The 27,823-nt window shown below is 39.0% G+C and overlaps 1 protein-coding gene across 1 annotated transcript; it reads left to right on the top strand.

The window, feature by feature from the left end:
• The first annotated feature begins 414 nt into the window (after window positions 1-414).
• On the top strand, window positions 415-18,191 carry LOC146004127 (uncharacterized). The gene is made up of 4 exons (XM_083142793.1): window positions 415-497; window positions 10,107-10,746; window positions 12,682-12,887; window positions 17,940-18,191. The coding sequence occupies exons 2-4, from the start codon at window positions 10,119-10,121 to the stop codon at window positions 18,189-18,191; spliced, it is 1,086 nt and encodes a 361-aa protein (XP_082998919.1). The 5' UTR covers window positions 415-497; window positions 10,107-10,118.
• Window positions 18,192-27,823: the final 9,632 nt, after the last annotated feature.

The raw sequence follows: 27,823 nt of genomic DNA, 5'->3' as shown, positions 1-27,823 counted from the left end.
TTAACTACATTAGGCAACACTTATCGCATCCCCAAAATAATATTCTAATGACAAGAATCATACGACACAATTTCAAAATGTAAACAGACTGGTCGGCCGGATGAAGCTACTTATCCAAATTAGAAACTAAATATTGTGTAAATGAAAGAGTTGTAGAATACGTACATTCCTGGTACTATTTGTAAATATTACACGTATTCTACTCTCATTCTCGCAATAAAAATTAGTAGAAGAAAAGGTTCGTTAATATGGACACGAATTTGACTTCAGCCGGTTCGCGAGGAACAGTAGAAACACAGAATACTAACTACGGTCAACCAATCTCCCATAAGACTGAAACAGCCCTGCTGGCTGGCAACTATGCGAATATACAAAACGCTTGCTGAAAAACGCGTCAGTTAGTGATAAGCCTTGAGTGATAAGGATCGGTGGATTGTACTACCAGTTTAATTCTTTGAGCGTTCCATCTGCGATTTACGAAGGGGTTATTAAGTTAGGTAAGTAACGAATGAAATTACAGAACTAAGATTCGGAATGAGAAGAAACTAACACCAGCTATAAAGTTTCGTACAGTCGTCGGAATGTCAGCCCCTATCTGAAATGGCTGCTGCGGTGAATTTTGAAGAAATGGCTCGTTGTAGAAATACCTAATATAATGCATGTTAATCGTTGCATGTAATAATGTAGCAGTTGATGTTAAAATTGTCAGAATTACATTGTGTTATTTACAAATGTTTGAGTCAAGCATGTTCTATAGCGATTCATAACGTACAAACATGTACACTAAAATATGCAAACATAAACAAATGACATCACGTTTTAACTGGTGCAGCTTGATTTCTTGTCTCAATGTTGCGAATTGTAATTTTTTGTACTTTAGCATTATCAGTTAGATAATGTATTGCTTAATGTATTATTTGTCTATTGTTGACAACAGTAACCGAAATTCCATTGGGCATGGGAGTAAAGGTAGTTACTTGTGAAATATGCAAAGATGATTGATGTACAAATGTACTATTTTATGGTGTCCAATGGAAGTAAGTGGATGCAGATAATCTTGTCAGAACTCCAAACTGGCAATGCGGTGTAAGAAATGACTTGAGCCCAAGTTCCGATTGTTTAATTCCAAACTAATCATGGAACTTGAGCATGCTGTGCTGTGATAATGCTTCTTAACCCTTTGGGTAAATGTTTGCTATCCTTCGGACACCTATAACTTCTAAGTTTCGTCAATTATTGACATTTCTACTTACCTATCTGCTTCGCGGATCATTTTTTAACGTGTATTCACGTTTTTTTGATCAATTTTTTTTTTTAAAAAAAAGTGTTTTTGTAACTGAAGAACGTACGTTTCCGCAAATGGTTTGTGGGGCTATGTGTCAATGGTTCGTGGGGTTATGCAAGAATGGTGTGTGGGGCGGGTCGGGTACCCTATTCTACACCCTCGAATTTTGAAATTTTTTCTTTTTCATTATGAACATTATTTGATCCTATTTGTGAATAAAATAAAATTGGAGCGCGGAAAGAAGTATTTACGACTGTACAGCCGTTAAAAGTTGAAATTTTGTCGTTTGAAATGGTTCGCAATTATTTCCAATTTCTAGATCGTGATACTAACACGACACCAAATTTTAACTATCGATCTCAACCTAACTGAACTAACCTATCCACGCGCCAATGGTTCGTGGGGCTAGCGTCAATGGTTCGTGGGGCTAGCACCAATGGTTCGTGGGGCTAGCGTCAATGGTTCGTGGGGCTAGCGTCAATGGTTCGTGGGGCTAGCGTCAATGGTTCGTGGGGCTAGCGTCAATGGTTCGTGGGGCTAGCACCAATGGTTCGTGGGGCTAGCGTCAATGGTTCGTGGGGCTAGCGTCAATGGTTCGTGGGGCTAGCGTCAATGGTTCGTGGGGCTAGTGCCAATGGTTCGTGGGGCTAGCGCCAATGGTTCGTGGGGCTAGCGCCAATGGTTCGTGGGGCTAGCGCCAATGGTTCGTGAGGCTAGCGCCAATGGTTCGTGAGGCTAGCGCCAATGGTTCGTGGACCTAGCGCCAGTGGTTCGTGGGGCTAGCGTCAGTGGTTCGTGGGCCTAGCGCCAATGGTTCGTGGGCCTAGCGCCAATGGTTCGTGGAGCTAGGTTCCCTGTAAGTCAATTACAATGTCCCGTATGTCTCGTCGAACAAAGTCCTCTATGTCCTTCATCCGTTGAACGTGTGTCAATCTCATATTTAGTCATTTTGTCTTAATTCAATGTCACACAAATCAATTCCAATGTCTAAAGTCGCACAAAACAATTGCAATGTCTCAAATATCCAATCCGCCAATAAATTACATAAATAATATATTGAAATCGCAAATTATCCCATTGCACAAGTCATTCATAACAAGAAAAAATTGCAAATTATCCCATTGCACAAGTCAAAGATAAGAAGAAAAAGAAAATGTTCAGACGTGCGCCTGTGACATGAATCCAAGATGCGCCATGATCAAATCCCTGCAAAACCGTTTCGACGTTACATAAGGAATTTAAATATTGAAAAACGTAAGTTTCCTAGCACGTAGATCTAAAAAAATTACTTTCCGCGCTATTTAGAAACATCGTTTCTTATGAAGAACTAATTTTCGTAACGAGTTTATTTGAAATGTGCGAAAAATCGAGGGTGTAGAAAAGGGTACCCGAGCCTGTGGGGCTACGCATATTTTTTTCGAAACCAATTTTTAACTATTGTAACCTAGTGTGACCCTACTTCTGAGTTTTGTCAATTTTTGACACTCGTACTTACCTATCTGCTTCGCGTAACATTCCGTGAATGGTTTTTGGGGCTATCCATCCCGGAATCGGTGCGAAATTTAAACCAAAAAATTATTTTCGTTTGAAATTTTTGACTCAAATTTCCCACCGATTCCGGGCTCTGCCCCTGGGGTAATTGACCTACCGCCCCCAACCGCTAACGTGGACCTGCCTCCGCTCCCGGGCTTTTTCTATAGTCTCCCTGTTAAAGTTATCTTAGAAATTGGCCGGAGTCACCTGCCCCCAAATGAGTCCCAAACTTTTAAATTTGAAGAAATCCATTTCCAGGATACAGAAAGCTTACCTGAATTGGTATAATTTAACAATACAGGGAATTTCTCCAATTTGTTTGAATTTTCGGTTACTTACTAATTTGGGTCTCCTAATCACGAATCTGCACTTAAAATTTGGCGCTCACGTATAAATTTGGCGCTTATTTGGGAGCAGGTGAATCCGGCCACTTTCTAACATGCCCTTAACAGGGAGTCTATAGATATAGGTGGGGAGCGGAGCGGAGGCGGGGCCGCAATAGCGGTTGGGGGCGGTAGGTCGATTACCCCAGGGGCGGAGCCCGGAACCAGCGGGAAATTCGGAAATCGAGGGTGTGGAAATAAGAACTTAATTTCGATTATTTTGCTATTTCCACGTGTGAGCGCCAAATTTTGACTGCAGATTCGTGATTAGGGGGCCAAAATTAGTGAGTATGCCGAATTTCAAACAAAATCGAGAAATTCCCTGTATTGTAAAATCGCTCCCCTGAATTTCACAAAAAACACCTTCCCGATGTTAGACAATACTACAGGAACTTATTACGGTAAGTAGTTTCTTCTGTAGAAATCTGTCCGATGGATAGTAAACTGGTACCCTGTTGGGTTTGGACTCGAAAAAGTTATTTATAGTTGAAAAAACAACTTGAAAACTACCTTACGCACTTCTCATGGACAAGATGTTCTCAGTCGACAAACGACAGTAAATATTGTAGAAGCGTGGGAATGAATGTGGAAGTAAATTGGATCCTTAGTAGAATGCATTTATGGACTTTATGTTAATGCTAAGGGAACCAAACCTAACCTGCCTAACCTAACCACGAAAGCATATATTGAACAAAACCTTATGTAATCGCTAAAGCTCCGCAGTATGTGTTAACAGATGTACAAATCTAACCATGTAAAAATTGTATTCGTAGCATGATGAAATTGCAATAAAACAAAAGGAACTTGGGCCGGAAGGACTTTCCGTATACTTTTGAAAGGTCGTGGAAATGTTTTTTCCAATGGTTAATTTATTTCGCCTGTTGACTCTATGTCCCTCCACCACATGAATCAAATGTTGTGTGCATTCGATGATGTAACCCCCGGTCAGTGTTTCCAACCACACCGTTGGTCTTCAAGAACATGACAATTTTAACTATGTTTGCCATGCATGGTTCGTGGGGTTTTCGAACGTGGAAAAAAATACAAAATCAGTAACACGAAAGTAGGTATTTTTCGATGAAGAAGGTTGCAACACTGCATAACCACTGATCATCGACAACACTAGTCAAGATTTCTCCGCCATACAAAAATTACTCAATATGTCGAAAATTGAGATTATTTGCGTGATAAAAACTAAATGCCACCTTCAAGAATCCTTAGGAATGCAGAATATGAATACACACAAACAGACGGACAGGCTAATCAGCTGTTGGCAAGCTCAGGAAAAAATAAAACTTCACCCGAAATTAAGCACGTACGTATCAGTATGCTAATATATGTTATTTCCGTCGTAAAGTGATAATTTAACGAATCTAGACGTTTCTTGTAGGTTAACGTTAACTTCCCATGTGAATTTTACATTCTGGCAAGCATGAAACATTTTATCTTCCTGCTCTACACAGTAACCGAAAACCTTCACTGAAAGAACATCTGTTGTGTTTTTATTATGGTACATTGCAAGCATCAGTTACTGGCATCTTTTTACTTGTGTTGTATCGTATCACAATTACCTACAAAAGAAAATGCTTCTGGTGTTATGAACAACTGTGGCAAATCGTTCTCTTTTGATTTCATGACGCCTCTTCTTTGTCACACCGCAACGTAGGTCTTTTTCGCAACTCAATACCGACCACAGCTATGCCCGCCTATTGTTTTTTTTATACGAAACTCGCAGTTTGTTTTGTAATGACATGGAATTATACTACTGTGACATAGTTGAAGCTTCAGAACGTACAAATGAAATGTATTTCTTGAAAATTAGGGCGAATAACGTATAAACAAATTACGTAGAACTTGGTTTCGTTAACACATTTTTTAAATTATATTTCGTGGAACCTACAAAAATTTACCTTTTATGCATAATATAACTCACAGAACTGAGTTAGCTACTGTATTACAGAGAAGAATTTATCACGAACAAATCAATTCTGTGTGAATTGATTGGTTGATAGAGTTGGTGTTTTAAAGTCCACTTTATGCACTATGGCTAATGTGGAATGGACCTACAGTTGGAAGTGGGATCCGAACCACTATGTGCCTCGACAGGGTATCGAACCCAGCATTATTTGATTAAAAGGCGACAGTGCTTACCCTACCACTGTACAATCGGGAGGCACATGTGGGTGTGTGAAGTGAGATAATTTGGGAAGCTACAGGATAATACAGGCTCCGGCAATACAGAGTTCAATGAATTACAACGAAACGCTTGGCAATTGCTCGATTTCCTAAACATTAATGATACATTTGGTACATGTGTAATTAATGCTTCGATCTACCTGTATGTAAAAACATAAAAAATGAATGAAAGAACAGAAGTAGTTAACGTTGTTCCTTCAAATATGAACAGAGTCGGAATGAAGGTCCCGTTGTTGACTGTTTAACCAAATGTTTAATCCTACACGTGTTTCTGTGGACTCACGATAATCCTGATGTAAGTCAATCCGGCAACTGTGCGTTGCTACCAGAGCGGGTGGTTCCACGCCTGTTACTAGCGTGTCCCGACTGTAAGTACCAATGTGAAAAAGAAGAAACTAAAGGAATTTCAGACGTTTCAGGGATACTTAACATTTAATGAAATATTTTGCATCTTTTATGAAGGTTTTCAGTTGATTTTAGCTCTAGGATATTTGTTATTGTGAAGTCGCCTACAGTACGTCTATTGTTTTAGCATATTACTTTACAGTGTAGCAGAACAGCACAAAGGCTTCGCTGAAGTGAATATAGCACCCAAACGACTTTCCACAACAGCAGCTTTAATTTTACGTAGTTATGTTAGGGTTGGTACTGATAGTTATTTTCTATGTGTTTTTTCACTATTTTAGTGTGCATATGAAGTTTTTACTAACAAAAAGCTGCGAAAATACTTCGAAATTGCAGGTTTTAACTTAGGTGGACCATTCTTTGGGATCAAATATCTCCGTTGAAACTTAAAATATATTTTATGGTCTTTGTAGCTGAATTTTGTCTTTTTAAAAATTATTATAGGTTTTAAAATATCAGTTGCCATGTTTATTTACAGTTTAATGATAATGACACTTACGGTATAACATAATTAGTATTTTGTGTATTATTCTACAAAAAAATCGGTAAATGTCTGTTATATCGGAGACACATTAAAATCGGATATTTTGTGTTTCGGATGGTTCGTACTTACCAATTGTGTATTGCGGAACATAGTTGAAGGTGCCATTATGGGTTTTACATGAAAATAACTTCAATTTTTCATATTAGGAGTAATTGTTTTGGTTCCTTTCTTCCGTTGGGGAACATACAATATGGAACGCACAGCTGTAGATCATCGCACGTTGTGCTTGTGTTTTGTCAGTTTGGAGTGGGTGTGCAGTGTTTCCTACACTCTTAACCAAAAATTGCCTACTTTCGTGTTCATTATATCATCACAAACCATGGATGGATAGCCCCAAAACCATTCACGATAGCCCCACGAAAGGTGGTGTTAGGTAAGCATAGTTAAAAAAAAAAAATCTCGTAAAAAAGGCAGGTTTGAAAACAATGGCTGGACTGTGGGACTTTCGACGCTCTCACCATCTGCAGGTACATAATGGAAACAATGGCACAATGTTGTCGCTTTGCACAAAATGCAAGTTTATTATATCAAAAGTGCTTATTTCTTGTTGTGCAGTATTCTACGGTGAGAAAATACCTCCACGAACTTTCAAAATGCTACAGAAACTCATTTCCGTAAGTAGTTTCTTCTGTAAAAATGAAGAAATGTGTGTCTGAAATAACAGACATTTACCAAAAAATGTTTGCCGTCTACATATTACATTTCCTTTCATATGAGTTTCACACCATCAGTACATATATTTTGTTTCCTTTCTTTTCCTTTCTTAGAGTCTAATAAACACTTAAATGATTACAAGATTAATGTACTTTCACCAAAAGTGATTATTTCTTTAAAGCAATATAGATCAGTGATTTTTTAAAAAAATCACCTGATTGAAATCAATCTACCTTGTTTACTGCAGACAATGTTTTGGTGCATGTCACATGGTTGGTACTTGTTTTCTCCTTGGAAGGTGTGTGGGGTCATGTGTGTCTAGTGTAGTGCATTTTTTAGGGTCAGTACTTTCTTAAATTATGTATATGTGTTCATATTTTGAAATTATTGTTTGGTTAGGAGGGTTAAGTTTGTTGGCGATAGTAATTTGATGTTATTATACTGGGAGGGTTAGATTTCCTGCTGTTGGGAATTTTTGCAGAAAAAATAAGTGAATGTAATCCGGAATAGGAGTTCCTTTAATTTACTTGGGCTATATTTTCGGTCCAAATGTACCTCTTAGTATCATTAAATTTATTGGTGTTTATTATTTTACATCATTGGATTTGGTGCTGATAGCAGTTTTGGATCTTTTTTGTTCAGTTAGGAGTGCTAAGTTTGGTCTTTTGCACCTGTTCCGCTATTTGAGTTTTAGTGTGCATACTACAGGTTTTTCCAATAAAAGGCTGTGATAGTACTGCAAGATACCGGGTCTATATTTAAGAGGCCCATACTTTGGGATCAAATATCTCCATTATTTGTGTTTTCCACATGCTAAAACCAATTTTATATTATGTAAAACATTGAAATCTGTCGATTAAATGAAGATTCAACATAAACCTCAAGGGAGTGCAGTGGGTTAACAGCCTTCACTCTCTCCTGTGCCAAGTTTTCAAACCAGAGGTTCTCATTTTTCAAGGTGTCTTACAAGGTATAGCACCATCCAGTGTCAATAAATACTTTGCTGTAGTAATGTGACGAAGTTGAAAATTACTATTTTTTATTCTGCTGCCTATGCTAAAGTAACCAATTCTAAACTAGTGCAGTAGCAAGTATAGTAGGTATATTATGAGGAATAAATAAAACATTTGGAATTTGAAAATTTAAAGGGAATCACATTTCCTTCAATTTTTTCTACACATAAAATTTCTTGTCATTACGACAGATTAAAGTGACATGACATTACACCTGAAGCACTTGCAGTTTTAAATTTGTGTACCTGCTATACATCCAGCAGTGTTATCCTATGTTTTGCATTATGTTTTTTATGCATTTGATATTCCCATTACATTTATTTCATTTTAGCCTAATATTCAATACATCTTGCAAAATTATGATACATTTTATAAAACTTCACAGGATAAGAAATTTAATATAGGTATTGGTTTAAATGTCCCTGCACCATGGCTGTGCAGTGTAAGGCTTTGGACTTGGGCTACAGGATGCATGCTGGTTCGAATCTCCTGGAGGGAAGTGAAACAACTTCTTTCCCGAGATTTCGCCTGTGTGGAACTGGTAGCAACCCACCATCGTGAGAAAATTATGAAGCTCCGAATGAGTACTGTAACCTGGTCATGAAAGCCTACAACGACGACTGGGGTTTCATCCTGCTAACTACATGTTGCCCTATAAGTGGTTGGATGGTCGCCACCTCTGCTGAGGCATGTGGGATTGAGGCCGACAGTCTGTAGGTAGGCCTTGGCCCTCAAAAGCTGTTGCACCAATGGTTGTTGTTAGTTTAAATATTGAATTTTTGCTGATGCAGAATCCAGTTCCAATGCCAATATTCTTATATCAATAATAATCAGCCCTACTTTACTAATAAGTAATAACTATCTCAAATTAATAAAAATTAGTACTAGACAGTTGTACTGTATATACAGAGGTTGTTCGCTTTATATCTGACCATTGTCGATTCGGTGCTCTGCCACCTGGCGTATCATGCTGGAACTATGGGTCTTCTGGTGTTAGCAGTTGTGTCTGACCTTGTAGGTGTGTGTGAGTGTTGGTAGTGAATGTTATCAAATGGCACCGAAAATCAACCGGTATTGGGAGGGTTACGGAATGGCCCTTTTCCATGCAAAGTTTTCATACGTACGCATTGTGAAACAGAGTCGGGAGAATGGGTTAACAGTTGGGGTGACTACTGCGAAAGCTATTTTGACCCGTTACACACAACAGGCTCTCCGTGCGAAACATTCACCCACGAAAACCACCAGGAGAAGGGCTGCAAGCAATGTGTCACCCGTAGTGCTAAGGGGGATCTAGGGGGATCTGTCGATTGGCATGCCAAGAAAATCCCCAGACTCAACGTGATATGGCACACAGATTTCACCTCGCATCGTCAACTGTGAACAAAACAATTCACAAGTGCCTCAGGTTGAAGTGTGTGCGGAAGGCCCGTGTACACAACCTTCAACCGCGTCACATTGTCAAACGTAAGACGAACTGCAGGAAACTGTATGAAAAGTAACTAGCGGGTTCCAAATGGAAGAAAGTTGTCACAATGGATGAATCATATGTCCATCTCACTGCTGGTGGTCACATTTGGGTGATCACATACCGTGACATTGACGGCAAGGGGCACAGCAACCTGGCGATATGACTCGAGTCATATCTCCAGAACATCACTACGTTTTTATCAGGAAATGGCAGAGGAATTAGGAATTCATGTCATTCCGTTTGAAGACATTCCTGTGAAAAGCTCAGATACCAGTTCAATGGATTTTTGCGCATTTGGTCTGTTTAAACAACGTCTTCAACATCGCCGCCCACGCATCCTGGATGGTCTATGGAAAGCTTGCCGGGGGAGTGGAACAGAATTCCCATGCCTGTCCTGCGCCGGAGCTGGCTACAATGGAAACTTTGATGCCGGGCGATAGTCCACAATGCTGGGGGTCAAATAGAACATGATCGGTGGTGGCAGCGCGGTATCTCTTAAGGTGAGTTCCCGTCAAACATGGTTGGATATGAAGCGAACAACCTTCTGTAGATGAATGCATTCACATGCTAATTTTCTTAATGCCATTTATATAAGTGTGTTCTCATTTGAAATTGTTTTTTGTAGGTGTGAACTACAATGGCTGTGACCATTTCCAATACAGAGCATGAATGTAACATGCTGAACACCGTTCGCTCTTTCCTGCAGAGGGAGAGCTATGTTGATGTAGTGCTTGTGTGTGATGGCCGCAAGCTAATGGCACATAAATTGTTGTTAGGTGCAGTGAGCCCTTTTCTCAAATCCATTTTGGATGCTGATACTAGCGAATTGGCGACGGTGCTGCTTCCCGGTGTCTCTTACAGGGTGATGTCTCTGGTTCTCGATTTCCTGTACGGTGGGTTCATGAAGCTCGATCAGCAAGAGTTGGAGGAGTTCACTGCCATAGTGAAAATGCTGCACATGAACATCCCTCACGTGTCTCAGCAGTCTGCATCTTCGTTTCGATCACATGGCATTCCAACCCAGATGGAGAAGGAGAGGCACCAAGGTGCTGCACAGCCACAGCCTCAGATGCAACAGCAGCAGCCGCAGCAGATACGTGAGCCCGAGAGGGTGCCAGGACCTTCACGGAAAAGCGGAAGCACAAGCAGAGATATGCGCATGATGTCGGAGCCACCGCCAAATGACGAGGCTGACCCACTTCATGACCCCTTAGATGTTCCTGACCTGTATTTCGTTGCAGCCCAAACAAATCAATCTGCAAACAGTAAGTCGAACCTTTTATCCACTTTTCTTGACAACTTTCGAGTAAATATGTGATATGTTGATGATTTAACAATTAACTAACACATTGTCACCGTGTAACCTGGTACTACCAGTGTAATATTATTTTCCAGTACTAATTGGTAGGGATGTGCAGGATCCCGAAAAGTCTGTACTTGGATCAGGAAAAAAAAAAAAAAAAATCAACCATCAACAACCACCATGTCATGATTCCAACTTCGGGAAATGAACATATTTAAAAGTGGTTAGTTCTCAATGTTTTCTGCATTGTAAGTTTCTGAATGTTCTCGGAAATTGGTAATTTATATTCCAGAAGTGCAAAAACAGTGACTCAAGGGTAAAATGACATGTATAATTTGAGATTTCCCCAGTGGCATGAAATTTCAAAGATTTCCCATCCTGCTCAAATAAATCCTGTTCCGTACACCCCTAGTATTTTGCCAATGCCTGCTAAGTCGTTTTTACAATTTCATAGGCTTATGTAACCATTGTGACATGTGGATGATTTAACAATGCTCTTACATTCATAATCAGCTTCATCACATTCCTGCTTTACTAATAACTATCACAAGTTAATGAAAATTTTTACTAAGCATGTACTGTACTGTACATAAATGATTGCATACATGTGCTAATGGCATTTAACACAGGAAACTATTGCAAATATGTAGACAACAGCAAGAGGAAACCACATGAAGATTCACATGAATGTTCTATAAGGAATTGTAAGAATTTTTTTTTTTTAATTTTGAATATTGTACCAATTTTTTTGTACACCCTGGTTTGCATTTTTGTAGGCTGGCACATGGACCCACAGTCTGTCGGGCTTCTGTTGTGTTGTCTATGTGTTTGTCCCTCCCATCATAATTGATTCCCATAGTCGCAATTAGCTAAAACTGACATTAATTAAATAAACTAAATTGAACCAAATCTATCAACTTCATGAGAGACTCACATTCAAGCTGGTAATCAATAATTACAAATATGTATGGCAGTATAGAGTATTGCTGGACTTAGACGAGTACTGTACTGTGTTGACAATAGGGATGGCCAAATCTGGATAAAATTTTATTTGGGTATCTGGTAATTTTCTATCTGGATGTTGGATATTCTTAATCCAGATTATCTGAAATGTCCAGATATTCGAATGTGAACATTATCCAGGCTGATTTATTGCTTATCAGTTTTACAGGCTGTCTCTTCCAATATTCGTTTATTAGTCATGTTCGTATTTCTACTCTATGGATTTTACATAATCTTTTCAATGTTTACCTTTTTTTTTTGTTGCCTAAAACAGATCTCTGGATTATTAATTTGGTATAAATGAACAACAACAAAAATGCAAATGAAATACAGTTTAGAATATAACATTCTCAGTTTGCTGTCCCGATCCTTTATTTATTAATTATATCCTTAATTTCTGATATCATTCACACCAGAATAACTTAATGAACTTTAAAAGTAAATAGCGATCTGCATATACCAATTATCTGAATTCGCTGATATCAAGAATAACCAAATTAGTCTGGTATCTGTATTATCCGGTCATTACTGTCCGGATATTCGGATTATGTGTTGCATCTGAAATGGATAGATATTTTGAAATGGTATTTCGTGACCATTCCTAGTTGACAGTTATGTTTTGTTTCCTTGACCCTGCACCTAGAAAAAAATTGCATGAATATAAATACTGTATGGGTACTATTTTTTTTTGCTAGAGGGAGTGCAATCTCTTATTTGCAATACATCAGGCTAATGAAGCTCAAATGCAATACTACTGAGCAATCATCCATGCTTCTTGCATTGTGTTGATTGCTTCTACTCACACACACACACACACACACGCTCAAAAGCAGTTTCGTTCTCGGTAATTCTCTTAAGTTTCTAACTGCATGTTCCTAATTTATATTGCTTGCAGGAGGCAGGAGTTTCTCTTCCGAAGGAGATGGCAGTCCACAAGCAAAGAGACAGAGACCAGGAGACCCAAATCAAGCTAGTAAAACCCAGAATAGTCAAAATGTAGATAATGTTCCTGCAAAACCTGTGGAATCTCTTGAGCCAGTGAAGCGCGGACGTGGAAGACCTCGCAAAGTAACTCAGCAAGAAGAAGCCTCTCCTGTGAAGGTAATGTTTGTAATGTTGATACGTTCTGTGGACGTAAGCTACTTTGCATTAAGCACCATTGTAAAGATACATACTTTTTGTGGTTGATAATTTTTCTTTGTTGATTCAGTGTTCCCACATGAACTCTAAATGTATTTTCCCTGAGTTATCCAGAATCCTCATTTTTTTTCTTCAGAGTTCTCAAATCACAGCATATTACTATTTTAGATGTATTTTACAATGGCGTCCTTCATATCACTCTTAGTCATACCATCCTCACTTCCTGTTTATTATTATTAGAGATGGGACAGGTTGATAAGTAATCTAGGGGTTTTGGCTGATATAGGCATGTCTGTAACCAGGGTGGCTAATCACTGGGAATTCCTTGAATTCTGGGGATTATGCATAATTTATTGGCTCTGGGAAATCTGCTTGAATTGGCAGAAGTGTGGCTTACGTAAAGCGAGAGAGGGAGAGAAAGACAATTTTAAAATGTTAACCTTAATTTTTAATATTTGGAGGATAATTTTATTACCTCTATATGTTAAGTTTAAAACAATTTAGTTGTAATTTAATGAAAAGTAATCAATATTAATAGTTCTCCTTAGTGCGATTAATTAATAAAATGTGGTGTAAGGGGTGCTCCTTCCACATAGTACACCCAATAGTCAACCTCACTCCCACATAGTACACCCTGGACTGCAGACTAGCGAGGCTCTGGCGACTGGTCCCCATTGCTAGTATAATTTTGTTTGTGTTGTCCTGTGTTTTGTCCTTATTTGTGCTGAGTGCTCCTTTACAGCCTCAGCTTTTAACGAAAGTCAGAAGATTTTAATATTTTATGATTTTAGTTCTGCAACGTTAGAGTTGTTATTTGTAACGATAAGGGGCTGGACCCCGTATAATGTGACGAGTGCAAAATAGCCTTAGTGCTGACGCACCCAAAATTTAAAATTCGATCAATCAATCAAATTAATAAAATGTGATATACAGAGTGTTGCAAAATACCTGTTACAACGCTTGGGAGGTGAATCGACAAGTAAAAACAAGGAAAAAAATGCCATGTAAAAAAATGTCGAAATCGGCACAGTTTTCGAGTGACAGGCGTGCGAAAATCACCTCACACCATGTCTCAAGAAGGAAGAAAAATATCAATGTCAGATTAAAAGAATACAAAGAAAGTCGTACCTGACGAATACAATGGTGCTGCAATTGAGGCCCAGTGTAAATTGCGCACGGGGACTCTCAAAGAAAGTGGGGAATCCCCTGATTGAAAATACAGGTAATTTACTACTATTTTCTACATAAAGTTGAGATTGGAATGTATCCAGTAAAAAATGACTACGTATCTCCACATGTCCCACTACTGCTGTGACACCGTCCCACACTCAGGAAATAGGAAAATAACTGCAAATCTCCTTTCACACGCAGTTCACATTGCAGTACGAAGAAGAAAAGAAACCAATTTGTTGCATGTTCCACTACTGCTGGGACACCATCACAAATAGAAAATAATACGGGAAAACCAGGAAAAAACGTTTTCAGTCCCCTAATGTTGACACACTACTTTGCAGTACAAAAAACAAAAGTTAAACAATGGCCACATGTTGTCAGGCTGTACATACTACAAGAGAGCTCCCCAAAGAAAGTGGGGACCTCCCCCATGGTGCAGTGGTAGCGTCATTGCCTTGTAATCAAGGGGTCCCAGGTTCGATACCCGGTGGAGGCACAAGTGGTTCGGATCCCACTTTAAACTGTAGGTCCAGTGCCGATTAGCCTTACTGTGCATAAAGTGGACTTAAAACAGCAACTCAAACCAAACCAACCCAAAGAAAGTGGGTAATTCTCGAAGGAATGAAGACAGAATGGCGAGAAAACGCACACAATGGCATGTAACATTTCCAGGGACAGCACATCTTGAAAGGATTCTCCTGAGAAGTGGACAAACTCCGCACATGCAGATCGAGGGTAAGTAATACAGGGATCTCCAGCATCTTCACTCGCACCTTTCACTAAAGGACACTATGCGGTGCAGATAGAGGCTCACAAACACCGGTACACTCAGAAACATTGTTGAAAATGTCCGCCATTGACTTCAAGACAAAAATGGCATCGGCGAAGCACTGATTGTCTGGTACATGCAAATACCTCTGGCATGTCACCAATTGTCCCAGCAGCGGCACTAACACGAGCAACGAGGTCCTCAACACTTTCAACAGGGGTTTCATACACAAGCCTTTTCATTTCTCCCCACACAAAGAAATCCAGTGGTGTGAGGTCAAGGGAGCGAGGTGGCCACGGTAAAGGTCCACCCCTGTCAATTGAATGATCGCTGAAAATATCGTTGAGTAAGGCCCTGGCTCCCCGGTTGAAATGCGTGGGGGCACCATCGTGTTGAAACCATATACGTTGTCTACCTGCCAGTGGCACGTTTTCCAAAAGTTCAGGTAATACGTCATGTAGAAATACCCAATAATTCCGACCACATATGCCACATATTTGTCACGTATGCTGGTGCCAGGACGGTTTCGTATCGCGTCCAACACGTTGTCTTCAAATTGCACAGTGCGGGGTCTTCCACAATACCACCTACGGGGTAGTAGAGATCCAGTTTCACGCAGTCGAGCATCAAGTCTTTGAAAGAATGAATGTGCTGGTAACCGCCTGTTGGGAAAACGTTCGTGATACGAATGTCGTGCCTCATGGTTGTTTCGGTTCACCTCTCCATAAACGAGATTCATATCAGCAAGCTCGTGGGTAGAGTACTTCACCATTGTCCTGTTCGAGAACTGACCAGCAACGCTACACTCTCTACGTAGCATCCACCAACGCTAATACATAACAGGTGACCTACACTCCCAGTGCCTCTAGTGGGGCTTTCTGTATCACTTAGCTGATATCAATCTCAGGGTAATCTGACTGCATAGCGTCATTTTTGGGTGAATTTCCTATGTCCCGAGTGTGGGACGGTGTCCCAGCAGTAGTGGGACATGTGGACATACGTCATCATTTTTTACTGGATACATTCCGATCTCAACTTTATGTAGAAAATAGTAGCAAATTTCCTATATTTTCCATCAGGGGATTCCCCACTTTCTTTGAGAGTCCCCGTGCGCAATTTACACTGGGCCTCAATTGCTGCACCATTGTATTCATCAGGTACGACTTTTTTTGTATTCTTTTCATCCGACATTGATATCTTTCTTCCTTCTTGAGTTATTGTGCTTTAAACATGGTGTGAGGCGATTTTCGCATGCCTGTCACTCGAAAACTGTGCCGATTTAGACATTTTTTACTTGTCGAATCCCCTCCCAAGCGTTGTAAAAGGTATTTTGCAACACCCTGTATATGAATCATATGTATAAATAAATTAACTGCAAAGTATTTTGGTATTTTTTTAAGTAATGGCAGCGGTGAGTTACTTTCTCGTATGAGTAACTGTAAATATTATTTAATTACTGTTTAGTGCAATATGTGTAAGTCAATAATTTAAAAATAAAACTAACTTTCTAAACAATGGATTACAGTAATGTAAATAAGCAGCAACATCACTATATGAGGAAGGGGATACACACATCCTAGTCAGCTTCTTTTCCCCATAACACAGACAGATTAAAAGTAGTAACGGACTTCTACACTAGTAATTATTTATTAACGTACTCGTTACGTGTAACCTTACTATAAATAATAACTCATCTCAAATCAAAATGTTCATATATTCAACACTACCTGTTGAATTTCGTAAGTTCTATATTTCAAGAACCCATAGTCAATCTTACGGACCCTCCCCAACACCCCCCCCCCCCAATCCCCTTTCGTGGCAGCTACGCCTCGGATCATTCACAGGCGATAAGACTGAACAAAATAATCAATATTGTCATCATAAATACTTTATTTCCTCTAATCGCAGCTCTCTTAAAGAATTGTATTGAGTCATCGGCAGCCTGCCCGTTCTTGAACCTGGCTGGGTGCTGTCGCGCACGTAAACTCTCTCTTCTATGCAGGGTGGTTGGACTGGTTCAAGACAACAGCTGCGCAGGGCGGGTATTTCTTACCATTAGGCCAGGTGGGTCGCGGGCAGGCAATGGATCAAGTTTGCAGATCTCTACGTAATTATCAGAAGCTACCACCAAACCGAATTTCACTTCTCTATCTTAAGAAGTGACATTTTTCAATATGGCGTCGATCAGCTTTTGATTTTCCAAAATCATGTTCATTTGCCATGCTCTAATTAGCATAAGCTACCTTGAAACTGAATTTTACTTCTGTATCTTAAGAAGACATTTTTCAATATGGCGTCCATCAACTTCCGGTTTTCACAATCATGTTGATTTGCCATGCTCTAATTAGCAAAAGCTACAATCAAACTGAATTTCACTTTTCTATCTTAGGAAGTAACATTTTTCAATATGGCATCCACCAATTTCCGTTTTTCCACAATCATGTTGATTTGCTATGCTCTAATTTGCATTAGCTACCTTGAAACCAAATTTTACTTCTCTGTCTTAAGAAGTAAAATTTTTCAATATGGCGTCCATCAACTTCCGGTTTTCCACAACATGTTGATCTGCCATGCTCTAATTAGCATAAGCTAAATTGAATAATCGTACCCGTTCCATCAGAGACCCTTTCCACTCAGTACCTGAAGCAAATGGGTCATTGAGTAACGTTATGCCTAATTTACTCAGGTTGTTGGTAGGTCCAATCTGTCCGGTACTGTCTGGAACGCCAATGCTATTGTAACGCATATTGATAGTTCTGTTCGTAACGTGACAGCGTTACAAGTTCGGTTACATTGCAGGTCCCTGGTTAAACATACTATTAACATAATGGCTCAGGTCGAGTGACATGCAGCTTGCTACGAAAGGTTGCATTTATTTCCGAAGATTTGTTTCCAAAGGAACCATTACTTCCTTTAAATTATTATTTCTTATCTACTATTTTTTTTTTAAAAGCAAAAATGAATCCCTAATTAATGTCTGAGGGTTTTGTTTTCCTGTATGTTGTTTGCTTGTTCTTGAATAAGCATAGAAGATAACAAACCACCTGCTCATCTACCTTTCTTACCCTCAGGGTGGGAAAGAACCAATTGGGAACCGGAAGGAGGAACAAGTAAAGATGAATCCTAATGCCCGGCTCCAAGGACAGCACTTTCCAACCCCCATCCCGGATGCCAAGTACAACTGCCATGTATGCCGCAATACAACGCTCAAAGCTCCAGTTCTACGTGATACAAATTATGTCTGCCTCTCGTGCCATCCAAAAGGAGTACCGCTTTGCGTTACTCCATGCTTCAAAGCATACCATACCCAGCTGACATTTTAATGGGAGGGGTGTTGCAATGAGAAGATTTCCTCCTGGAGTGTGTGCTGTTGTTTGTTTTACTGAAGGATTGCCATATGAACTTTGTGCATATTTAAGTGTGTGGTGGTTGCATTTAATGAAACTAAGATGTGATTCTGAAATCATGTTTATTGTATTATCAATTAATTGAAGTAGTTGTTATTTAATTACAAAATTAATTTTTATTACACGTAATTGCTGTATAAAACATGTTTAAAAAATACCAGGGTATATGTATTGTTCTAAAGGATTAGTTCATTATATCTCACCTCTAATAATTTGTGTACTCTGAAATGGAAGAGTGTGTTAAATGCTTCAGTTGATGGCTGGTATATGTTTTTGTACAGGGTGAGTCATAAGTCTCCATACAAATGGTGAAAACGGTGACTAATGTTTATTTTTCAGGCAGGTGTACCAATGAAAAAGAGATGCCACTAATGAAGGGAGAACGGATTGACATCATTCTGTTCGCTGGGAGTGGTACCATCCATCATGTAGAACTTACATTAAATGCAACCCACAGAACGCAGATAACCCATGACACCGTGGCACCTGCGTTACCCTCCTTTCATCTGTTGCTATCTTTGGTCTTCCAGGCCTGCTTTCGTCGGCGACGGAACCTGTCCTTCTGAATTTCTTGATAAGTTTAGCCACAGTGTCATGGGTTATCTGCGTTCTGTGGGTTGCATTGAATGTACGTGCTACATGATGGGTGGTACCACTCCCAGCCAACAGAATGATGTCAATCCGTTCTTCCGTCGTTAGTGGCATCTCTTTTCATTGGTTCACCTGCCTGAAAAGGTAAAATAAACTTAGTCATCGTTTTCACCATTTGTATGGAGACTTATGACTCACCCTTTATAATTGTTTTGTTGCATTTAAGTAAATGAGAGAGATAATAGTTACAAAGTATTAATGCATAATTCTTATTTAGCCACAGTTCTTCAAAATCATAAACATCAGATAATGCATATGGTATTCTAGTATTCAGCAGATGTTCAGATTTCAACTTTTCATGAAGTGGAGAGAACAATGATCATTATAATATGGATTTATTCCATATTACGATTTATTCCATATTACAATTGATGAATAGTGTACAAAACTGTATTCAACATTTTTTTCACTTACCTAATTGTTTGTAAAATAAAAATTCTGAGTAATGGAAAAATGCTATGGTTGTGTGTAATATGCTGCTTTTCCATTTTTTGACCATGTCGTTTATTACGTGATATTCTGAATAATCATTGTTGTACAATTTTTCATTGTGTGTATACATCAACATAATATTCATTTCACTATAAAAGTATTACATAGAAATATGTTAAAACAAAATAAAAATCATACATTCTGTTCATACGTTTAGAACTAGTAGTGTGTTCATTTGTAGAAAGTTTTGTCACCGAGGAGTATGCATGTAGATTCATGTTAAATAAACTACATTTATATAAATATATAATTTACTTTCCCATACAAACTTTGTAAGGTTCAAGAGATTTGTTCAGTGTCGGAATTATATCTCTATGATTGCACCACAAAGAAAACTGAGGCTAGCATTGTTATTCAAGTTTTATGTTGGGAAGATACGTTCTATTTGATCACTGAAGTTTCTGGAGCTAGGTGCTTGGAAATCTGGGGAGGGAAGGGTGTTCAAACACCATGAGCAATTCCAGAGAAATGTCAACCATGATGGTCAAAATTATATTTCAGTGAAGATCAATTATAACACCATTAAGCCTTGTTTCCATGATTATGAAAAACTAAGTATGCTGACCAAGGCAGTAATTTATTTTATTAAAAACTTAAACTAAACGTAACGTTTCAACCTTCTAGCAAGGTCTTCATCAGACTCTGTATCAAGTACAAAAGTAACAAGATACACAAAAAGGGCATTATATATACACAAACATTACTCTCTCCAGACTATTAGAAAGTTGTTGGGAACTTTCTAGCAGGTGGCTTTCACTTGCCAACTGTACTTTCACCTAAAAGGCTAAACTTAATTACTTTCATATAGAATGTGGTTGGACTTTTTATCTCGCTCTTTTTCCTTCATTTTTCTCCCTTCTCCTCTCCTCTCTTGTCCTTTCCACTCTTTCTAACACCTTCTTCCATTCTTTGTTTAACTTAAGTCCCCCATTCCAGTTCATTGTGTCTTCTTCACCTTTCTTCTCTTGGCTTCCTTCCATTTTCTCACTAGCATTATCTTCTCCCTTCCTATCTGCTTAGCCTCATCCCACTCTATGTCATGTCCTGTTTCTCTCGTGTTTTAAATATTGCATTTCTCTCTCTCTTAAGTCGTACATCATCCCTATGTTGTTCCAACCTGTCTTTCAGCCTTTTTTCGTTTCTCCTATGTACACACTCTGACATTCACTTCGTAGATAATCCCTTCCTCTTCCTCTTCTCCTTTTTCTTGCTTGCATTCTTCGCTATTCCTAAGATGCTTCTCCCTCCCTTCCTGTAAGTTTTAATTCCCGCTTTCCTAAGCACTTTGCATATCTTTTCTGTGGTCTTCCCCATACTCCATATTCCAAACCTTCTCTCCTCTTTTTCTTTCTCTTCCAATTCTCCCCTGCCCATTTTCTTACTTCTTCTGTTTATGTCCAGTCTATCCTGCTTCTCATAGCCATTCTTTTCCAGCTGTTTCCATAGGCTATTTATTTTGCCTTCTTTTTCACATTCTTTCATGCATACTTTCTTGATTCTGTCCTCCATATTCTTTATAAAATTTCTTTTTGTCACCTCACTTACATCACTTCTTTTGTGGCAGAATACCCCTGCTGCACACTTCTTCTGATGCCAAGCAGTTTCAATTTCTTGTCCTCTCTTCCTTTCCATCAATATATCTAGGTAGCTTAATTTGTCTTCTTCTATTTCAAGTTCCAATAATATCCCTCTTTCTTCATCTTGTATTTCTTTGGCAAAAATGTCAAGCTGCCTCTTCGTTCCCTTCCATATGCCAAAACAATCGTCCACATATATGCAAAACAGAATTATTTTGTAAGTTAAATGAGATGAAGACGACAATGTTTAGCTTAGACGTGAAAAGTATGTTCCCAAGCATCAAGAGGGGACACGTTTTGGACATTATTAAAAAAAAAAAAAAAGAGAATGGGACAAGAAATTATAGGAGAATGGGATAGTGAAAGGGTAGTGAAGGCGCTGGAAACCATTTGGAAAAACGGTTACAGTATAATGGGAGATAAAATAATGTTAATGAGTGAAGGACTAAATATAGGTTCTAGCCTAAGACCAGCATTGGCTGAATTGGTTATGAATGAATGGGAAAAGAAAGTGATAGAAAAAGGAGGTGACAAAATAATTCTGTTTTGCAGATATGTGGACGATTGTTTTGGCATATGGAAGGGAACGAAGAGGCAGCTTGACATTTTTGCCAAAGAAATACAAGTTGAAGAAAGAGGGATATTATTGGAACTTGAAATAGAAGAAGACAAATTAAGCTACCTAGATATATTGATGGAAAGGAAGAGAGGACAAGAAATTGAAACTGCTTGGCATCAGAAGAAGTGTGCAGCAGGGGTATTCTGCCACAAAAGAAGTGATGTAAATGAGGTGACAAAAAGAAATTTTATAAAGAATATGGACAGAATCAAGAAAATATGCATGAAAGAATGTGAAAAAGAAGGCAAAATAAATAGCCTATGGAAACAGCTGGAAAAGAATGGCTATGAGAAGCAGGATAGACTGGACATAAACAGAAGAAGTAAGAAAATGGGCAGGGGAGAATTGGAAGAGAAAGGAAAAGAGGAGAGAAGGTTTGGAATAAGGAGTATGGGGAAGACCACAGAAAAGATATGCAAAGTGCTTAGGAAAGCGGGAATTAAAACTTACAGGAAGGGAGGGAGAAACATCTTAGGCGAAACATCTTATAGCAAAGAATGCAAGCAAGAAAAAGGAAAACAGAGAAGAGGAAGGGATTATCTACGAAGTGAAATGTAAAGAATGTCAGAAACAAAAAAAACAAACTGAAAGACAGGTTGAAACAACATAGGGATGATGTACGACTTAAGAGAGAGAGAAATGCAATATTTAAACACGAGAGAAACAGGACATGACATAGAGTGGGATGAGGCTAAGCAGATAGGAAGGGAGAAGAGAATGCTAGTGAGAAAATGGAAGGAAGCCAAGAGAAGAAAGGTGAAGAAGACACAATGAACTGGAATGGGGGGGACTTAAGTTAAACAAAGAATGGAAGAAGGTGTTAGAAAGAGTGGAAAGGACAAGAGAGAAAGAGGAGAAGGGAGAAAATGAAGGAAAAAGAGTGTGAGATAAAAAGTCCAACCACATTCTATATGAAAGTAATTAAGTTTAGCCTTTTAGGTGAAAGTACAGTTGGCAAGTGAAACCACCTGCTAGAAAGTTCCCAACAACTTTCTAATAGTCTGGAGAGAGTAATATTTGTGTATATATAATGCCCTTTTTGTGTATCTTGTTACTTTTGTACTTGATACAGAGTCTGATGAAGACCTTGCTAGAAGGTTGAAACGTTACGTTTAGTTTAAGTTTTTAATAAAATAAATTACTGCCTTGGTCAGCATACTTAGTTTTTCATGAAGATCAATGTGCTGTACATTGTTTTAACCTTCAGCAGATGGAGCCTCGCTCACCTGTATTCTTATTTAAAAAAAAAATGCCCCCTTCAATAGACCGAAGTATGTATGGTGGTACATTCCTACAACCGCACAAAGTTTCGTTGAAATCAGACATACTTCTTTAGTAAAAAAAATATTATATAAAGGAGCAGTGTTGCCAGCTTTGGGACAATGTCCGGAATTTTGCTTCTAGCGTCGGCCCTATGGATTCTCGATGGATCAGATTTGGAGGGAAGCACGACAAAGACCACTCTATGAGGATATGCAATGCACGTGCTAAAACTTGGGGGAAAAAAACCGAAATTATGGTGTTTGGAAATTTTGCATAGGATGTTACTTAAAATGTTGCTTTTTACTCATTCTTAAATTTAGAATTTAAATTGTTCAAAATTTCTCAGCCCTACATACATTTCACACAAATTACTGTGAGAAGTCAAATTATGGATCAAAATTCACAATTAACAGGATGCTCACAACCATAATAAATCAATTCATCTCAAAGGTGAACAACAAACTCATGGCCGCCTAATGCAACAATTGACTTCTGTAAATGCAACTTTTGCAAAAAACCCGGAAATTTTGGCTTTTTACCAATTACAGCTAACCTATGAGGGGTATTTTTAAAGTAAGTACAGTTTTGATATTCACTGTGTACCTACATCTGTTGGCAAGCCACAGACGCCATTGCGGCAACAATCAATCGTGTATACATTACCTTTTCATATTTAAAATGCCTCTGCCGATTGAGAATCCCGCCGACTGTGAAATATGCCATGTTATTTGTTTTCTTAGTGCTAAAGGCGTGAAAGAAGTTGAAATTCACCGTCAGATTTGTGAAGTGTACGGACAAAACATTATGAGTGACGGAATGGTACGCATATTCATAACAAGGAACGGAGTGGGCGACCCTCAGTGATCACTGTCGATTTGGTGTAGAAAGTTGACAAAAAAGTGAAAGAGAACAGACGCTTCACGATTTCTTCGTTATCAGAGGAGTTCCCTGAAGTGTTATCTACGAAATTGTTACCGAACGCTTAAACTATCAAAAATTGTGCTCACAGCCGTGTTGCAGTGGCTGTCAACTCAGATGTCAAACTTCTATGACAACGGAATACAAAAGCTTGTTGTTCGATATGATAAGTGCCTTAATATTGGTGGCAATTATGTGGAAAAGTAGATAAAAGTGTGGTCTTTTGTTACAAAAAGTTTACTTGTTTTTTGTACATATCAAAACGGTACTTAAAAATACACCTCGTATTTCACAACTAGCTAAAAAAAATTACATCATCTAGCAGCCAAAAGACAGATACTGGCCAATCCCAGTGGACACATATTGCATACTGGTTAAGATACAATTTTAACCCTAGCGAACCAGGGAGTTGGAGGGGGAAGGAGGGGCCCTTCGCAGACCCACCAATTTTTTAGATTATTCAACTGTTTGAAAATAATAAATTACATTGTTTCCTAGGATGTTCCCAATATTTCTTTATTACTTTTGTTCATAAACAAATGTAATTAGGAGGCAAAATGCACTTGGTGGGCATATCAGGTGCCATCTTTGAATTCTCATTCGAGACACTCATGCCAGTGATTGTATAATTTGTTGGTAATGATTGTAATTATTATATTTAATAAACAAATAAACTTCTGCAAACTAAAAAGCATTAATAAAAATTATGGATTTTGTGAACTTTAGTGAATGATAAAATATAGCCTATGAGAGAGACATGTAATAATTGGTTATTTTTTATAGATAGTAATTTTCGTAATTATTATAATTAATAAATAACTGCTTATGTAATCATCAAAAAAGCAGTATGTCAATAATGAAATGGTTTCTTGAATTTTAGTGATAAAAAAAAGTGTGGGCCTGCGAGTGTAAGTTTCTCATACAGCACGGGTAGGGTAAGCTAGGGTTAAAACTGAATGTGTAGTCCTGTTGAGCACATCTGACCATGAAATGGACTTAAAACAAGCTTTTACACGTTTGTGTCTCAATTTAAACGTTGGATGTCAAAAAATATGAAACTCATGTTAATATCAAAATATTCTGTTTCGGGACAATTAAAAATCTTTATTGTTCACAACACACATATATGCAGAAGCACGAGTATGACGTGAATGTGTGTGTATTCTGATTAACGGAGCTTTCAGACTGAAAGGACACGTGGCTCTTGAAAACCAACCCTTACAAGTAAATGCAATCTTTCGAACCAACGCAACATAAGCTGCAAGTGTCTCTTGCCACTTGGTCTGTACAGTTTTCTCAGGGAACTTTCAGATCGAAACAACAAGTGACATGTGTCACTTGGAAGCAGACCCTCAGTAATCCATTCAACCTTTTGAACCGAAGTGTGACAACAAGCTAAACATGTCACTTGCATGTTGCTCAGACTATACTGTTCTCTCAATGGTGTGCATCGTGCTGCTTCTGTCTGTTATTCTTGCATGCACGGTGAATGCTTTGCTTTATACTGAAGGAGACTGTCACACTTGTCATCTGACTTCAGTCTGAACGTTCCTTCAATGGCGTGCATGTCACCTCGGTCTTGTTTGTGCATGCGTGGTGGAAGCTTGCTTAGACTAAAGGGGCCCTCGTCACTTCAATGTTACACCCCCTCCCACTGTCATTTATTGCTTCGGTCTGAATGTTCTCTATACTTAACAAGATTGTTTGCTACTTCATGAGCGATTAAGATTTAATTTAGCCTGTAAATCACAGAGAACAAATTGCAAGTACTGTTATTGGAAACAGACCAGCTTTTTGATAGAAGGCTCCTTTCATAATCATGAATGGGTCTGAGGTTCAACCCTCAGTGGAGGCAGAATACTTCAGATTTCATTTCAAACTGTAGGTCCAGTACAGATTGCTTATTTTTTTTTGCCATTTTCGGCCAATCTTATTTAAGTCTGCTTCAGTTTTAGTGCCAGTGTTTTTCAACCGCCGGTTTGCAAAAGGTCCATTGCACCCAGGAGTTGCCTACTAATTTAAATCTAATTTTATATTTGACAGCAAGTCCATACATAATTGAACTGTGGTTATACCATAGTTGATACATTAATATTAATTAAGGGTGCATATTCATTTCCATATAAACGTTTAAAGATCAAAGATGTATTTATGAAATTTACTGGGCTTTGTTCTACAAAGGTTGAAAACCAGTGCAACAAACAGCCAAAATACATCACTAGTTGCTCCGTGCCCAGGTTTAGCAGCCATTTAACCAAATTATACATGATGTACTGGAAAGCCAGAATACAAATATATTTTACTGAACACAAAATTTAATGTAGAGAGATTTGATATTAGATTTTCAAAAGGTATAGCATATTATCTTTTTGCTTCATGTACGTGTTCGTATAACAAATTCAAACATTGAAAATCATATCATACTATTGGGTTCCATTAAAAACACATACAAAACTACTCTAGTTATGTAAGTAAATATGTTTATACTGCATATATATATATATATATATATAACACAGGAATAGGATCAGAAAAGGTGCCAGAAGGGCGGATAAATACTAATGATGAAGGAGACAGTAAACACTTACCACACGAAGAGAAATTATTCTATATTTTGCGATCTGAGTCGCATTTTCAAGTTAGAAGGAGAAAGATCAGAGTTACTTAGAAAAGAGGCACAGAATACTGACCGTAGCATCGTGGCCACCCCTTATGCCAACCTGTTCATGGGCAGGCTGGAACAGGAATTCCTTGACTCCCAGCAACTGAAACCACTCCTCTGGCTCCGATTCATAGATGACATTTTTCTCCTCTGGACACATGGCGAACCCTCCCTCACTACATTCCTAAACCAACTGAACGACTTCACCACCCTCAAATTCACCTGGTTCCACTCCATAGACCAAGTGACCTTCCTAGATGTGGACATCCACATTGCGGGAGACCACTTGGAAACTTCCATACACATTAAACCGACCAACCACCTCCAGTATCTCCACTACTCCAGCTCACACCCCTACCACACCAAAAAAGCCATCCCATTTTCCCTTGCCCTCAGAGGCCAGCGCCTCAACTCATCCCCCTCATCCCGCCAAAACTACAACCTACGCCTGCACCAAGCCCTAACCAACCGTGGCTACCCTTCCACCCTCATCAACAAACAAATCACTAGAGCCAACTCCCACAACCACACCAAACAACCCAAAACCAACCCTCCAACCCTGATCACCCAATACCACCCCCATATTACGAAAATCAGACATACCCTCCACTCCCTCCTCCCCATCCTGCACAGTGATCCTGATACCAGGGACATCTTTCGAGATAAACCTAGGGTCGTCTTCCGTCGCCCCCCCCCCCCCCCAACCTCCAAAACATCTTGGTCCGAAACACTCCCACCCCTTCCACACCACTCCCCCCAGCCCACAGGTGCAACAAACCCAGATGCAAGACCTGCCCCATACTCATCACCTCCCCCACTTTCCTGATCCCCACAGTGGCAGGCGAGTTCACCCTTCACCCTAAGGGCACCTGCCACTCATCCAACCTAATTTACACCCTCATCTGCCAAATCTGCGGCAACTTCTACGTAGGCGAAACTTCCACCCCCTTGAATCTTAGGATCAACAATCACCGTTCGTCCACCCAAAACTCCGATTTCACTGTTGCCATCCACACCAACAGCCATAACACCACCTTCAATAACTGCTTCCGTGTTGCCATCATCCATCTTTTATATCTAGCTACGAATTTTATATTTAGAAATGAGTGTCCACTTTACAGTAGGGGGATAAACGAAAACCATCGAACAGGAAAAATACTGTCAACTCCTGTATTTCCATTGATTTGAGACACTTGTGAAAAAAAGCCAGTTTTTTTTCCGACCACTTCCAACTCTAATTGTTACCCACCATTTGTTACAAGCACCCAACTCTTGCTTTTGAAATGTACTAGCATAAACCTTGCCAGGTCATCTTGGCTTCCCTGCACTGCTGATAAATAAGAACAAAAATTTTAAAAATGAAACA

The sequence above is a fragment of the Lepisma saccharinum genome, chromosome 21 (genome assembly GCF_977018435.1).
Source record: "Lepisma saccharinum chromosome 21, izLepSacc3.1, whole genome shotgun sequence".
Classification (NCBI taxonomy): domain Eukaryota; kingdom Metazoa; phylum Arthropoda; class Insecta; order Zygentoma; family Lepismatidae; genus Lepisma; species Lepisma saccharinum.
This window is presented reverse-complemented; position numbering and strand designations above follow the sequence as displayed.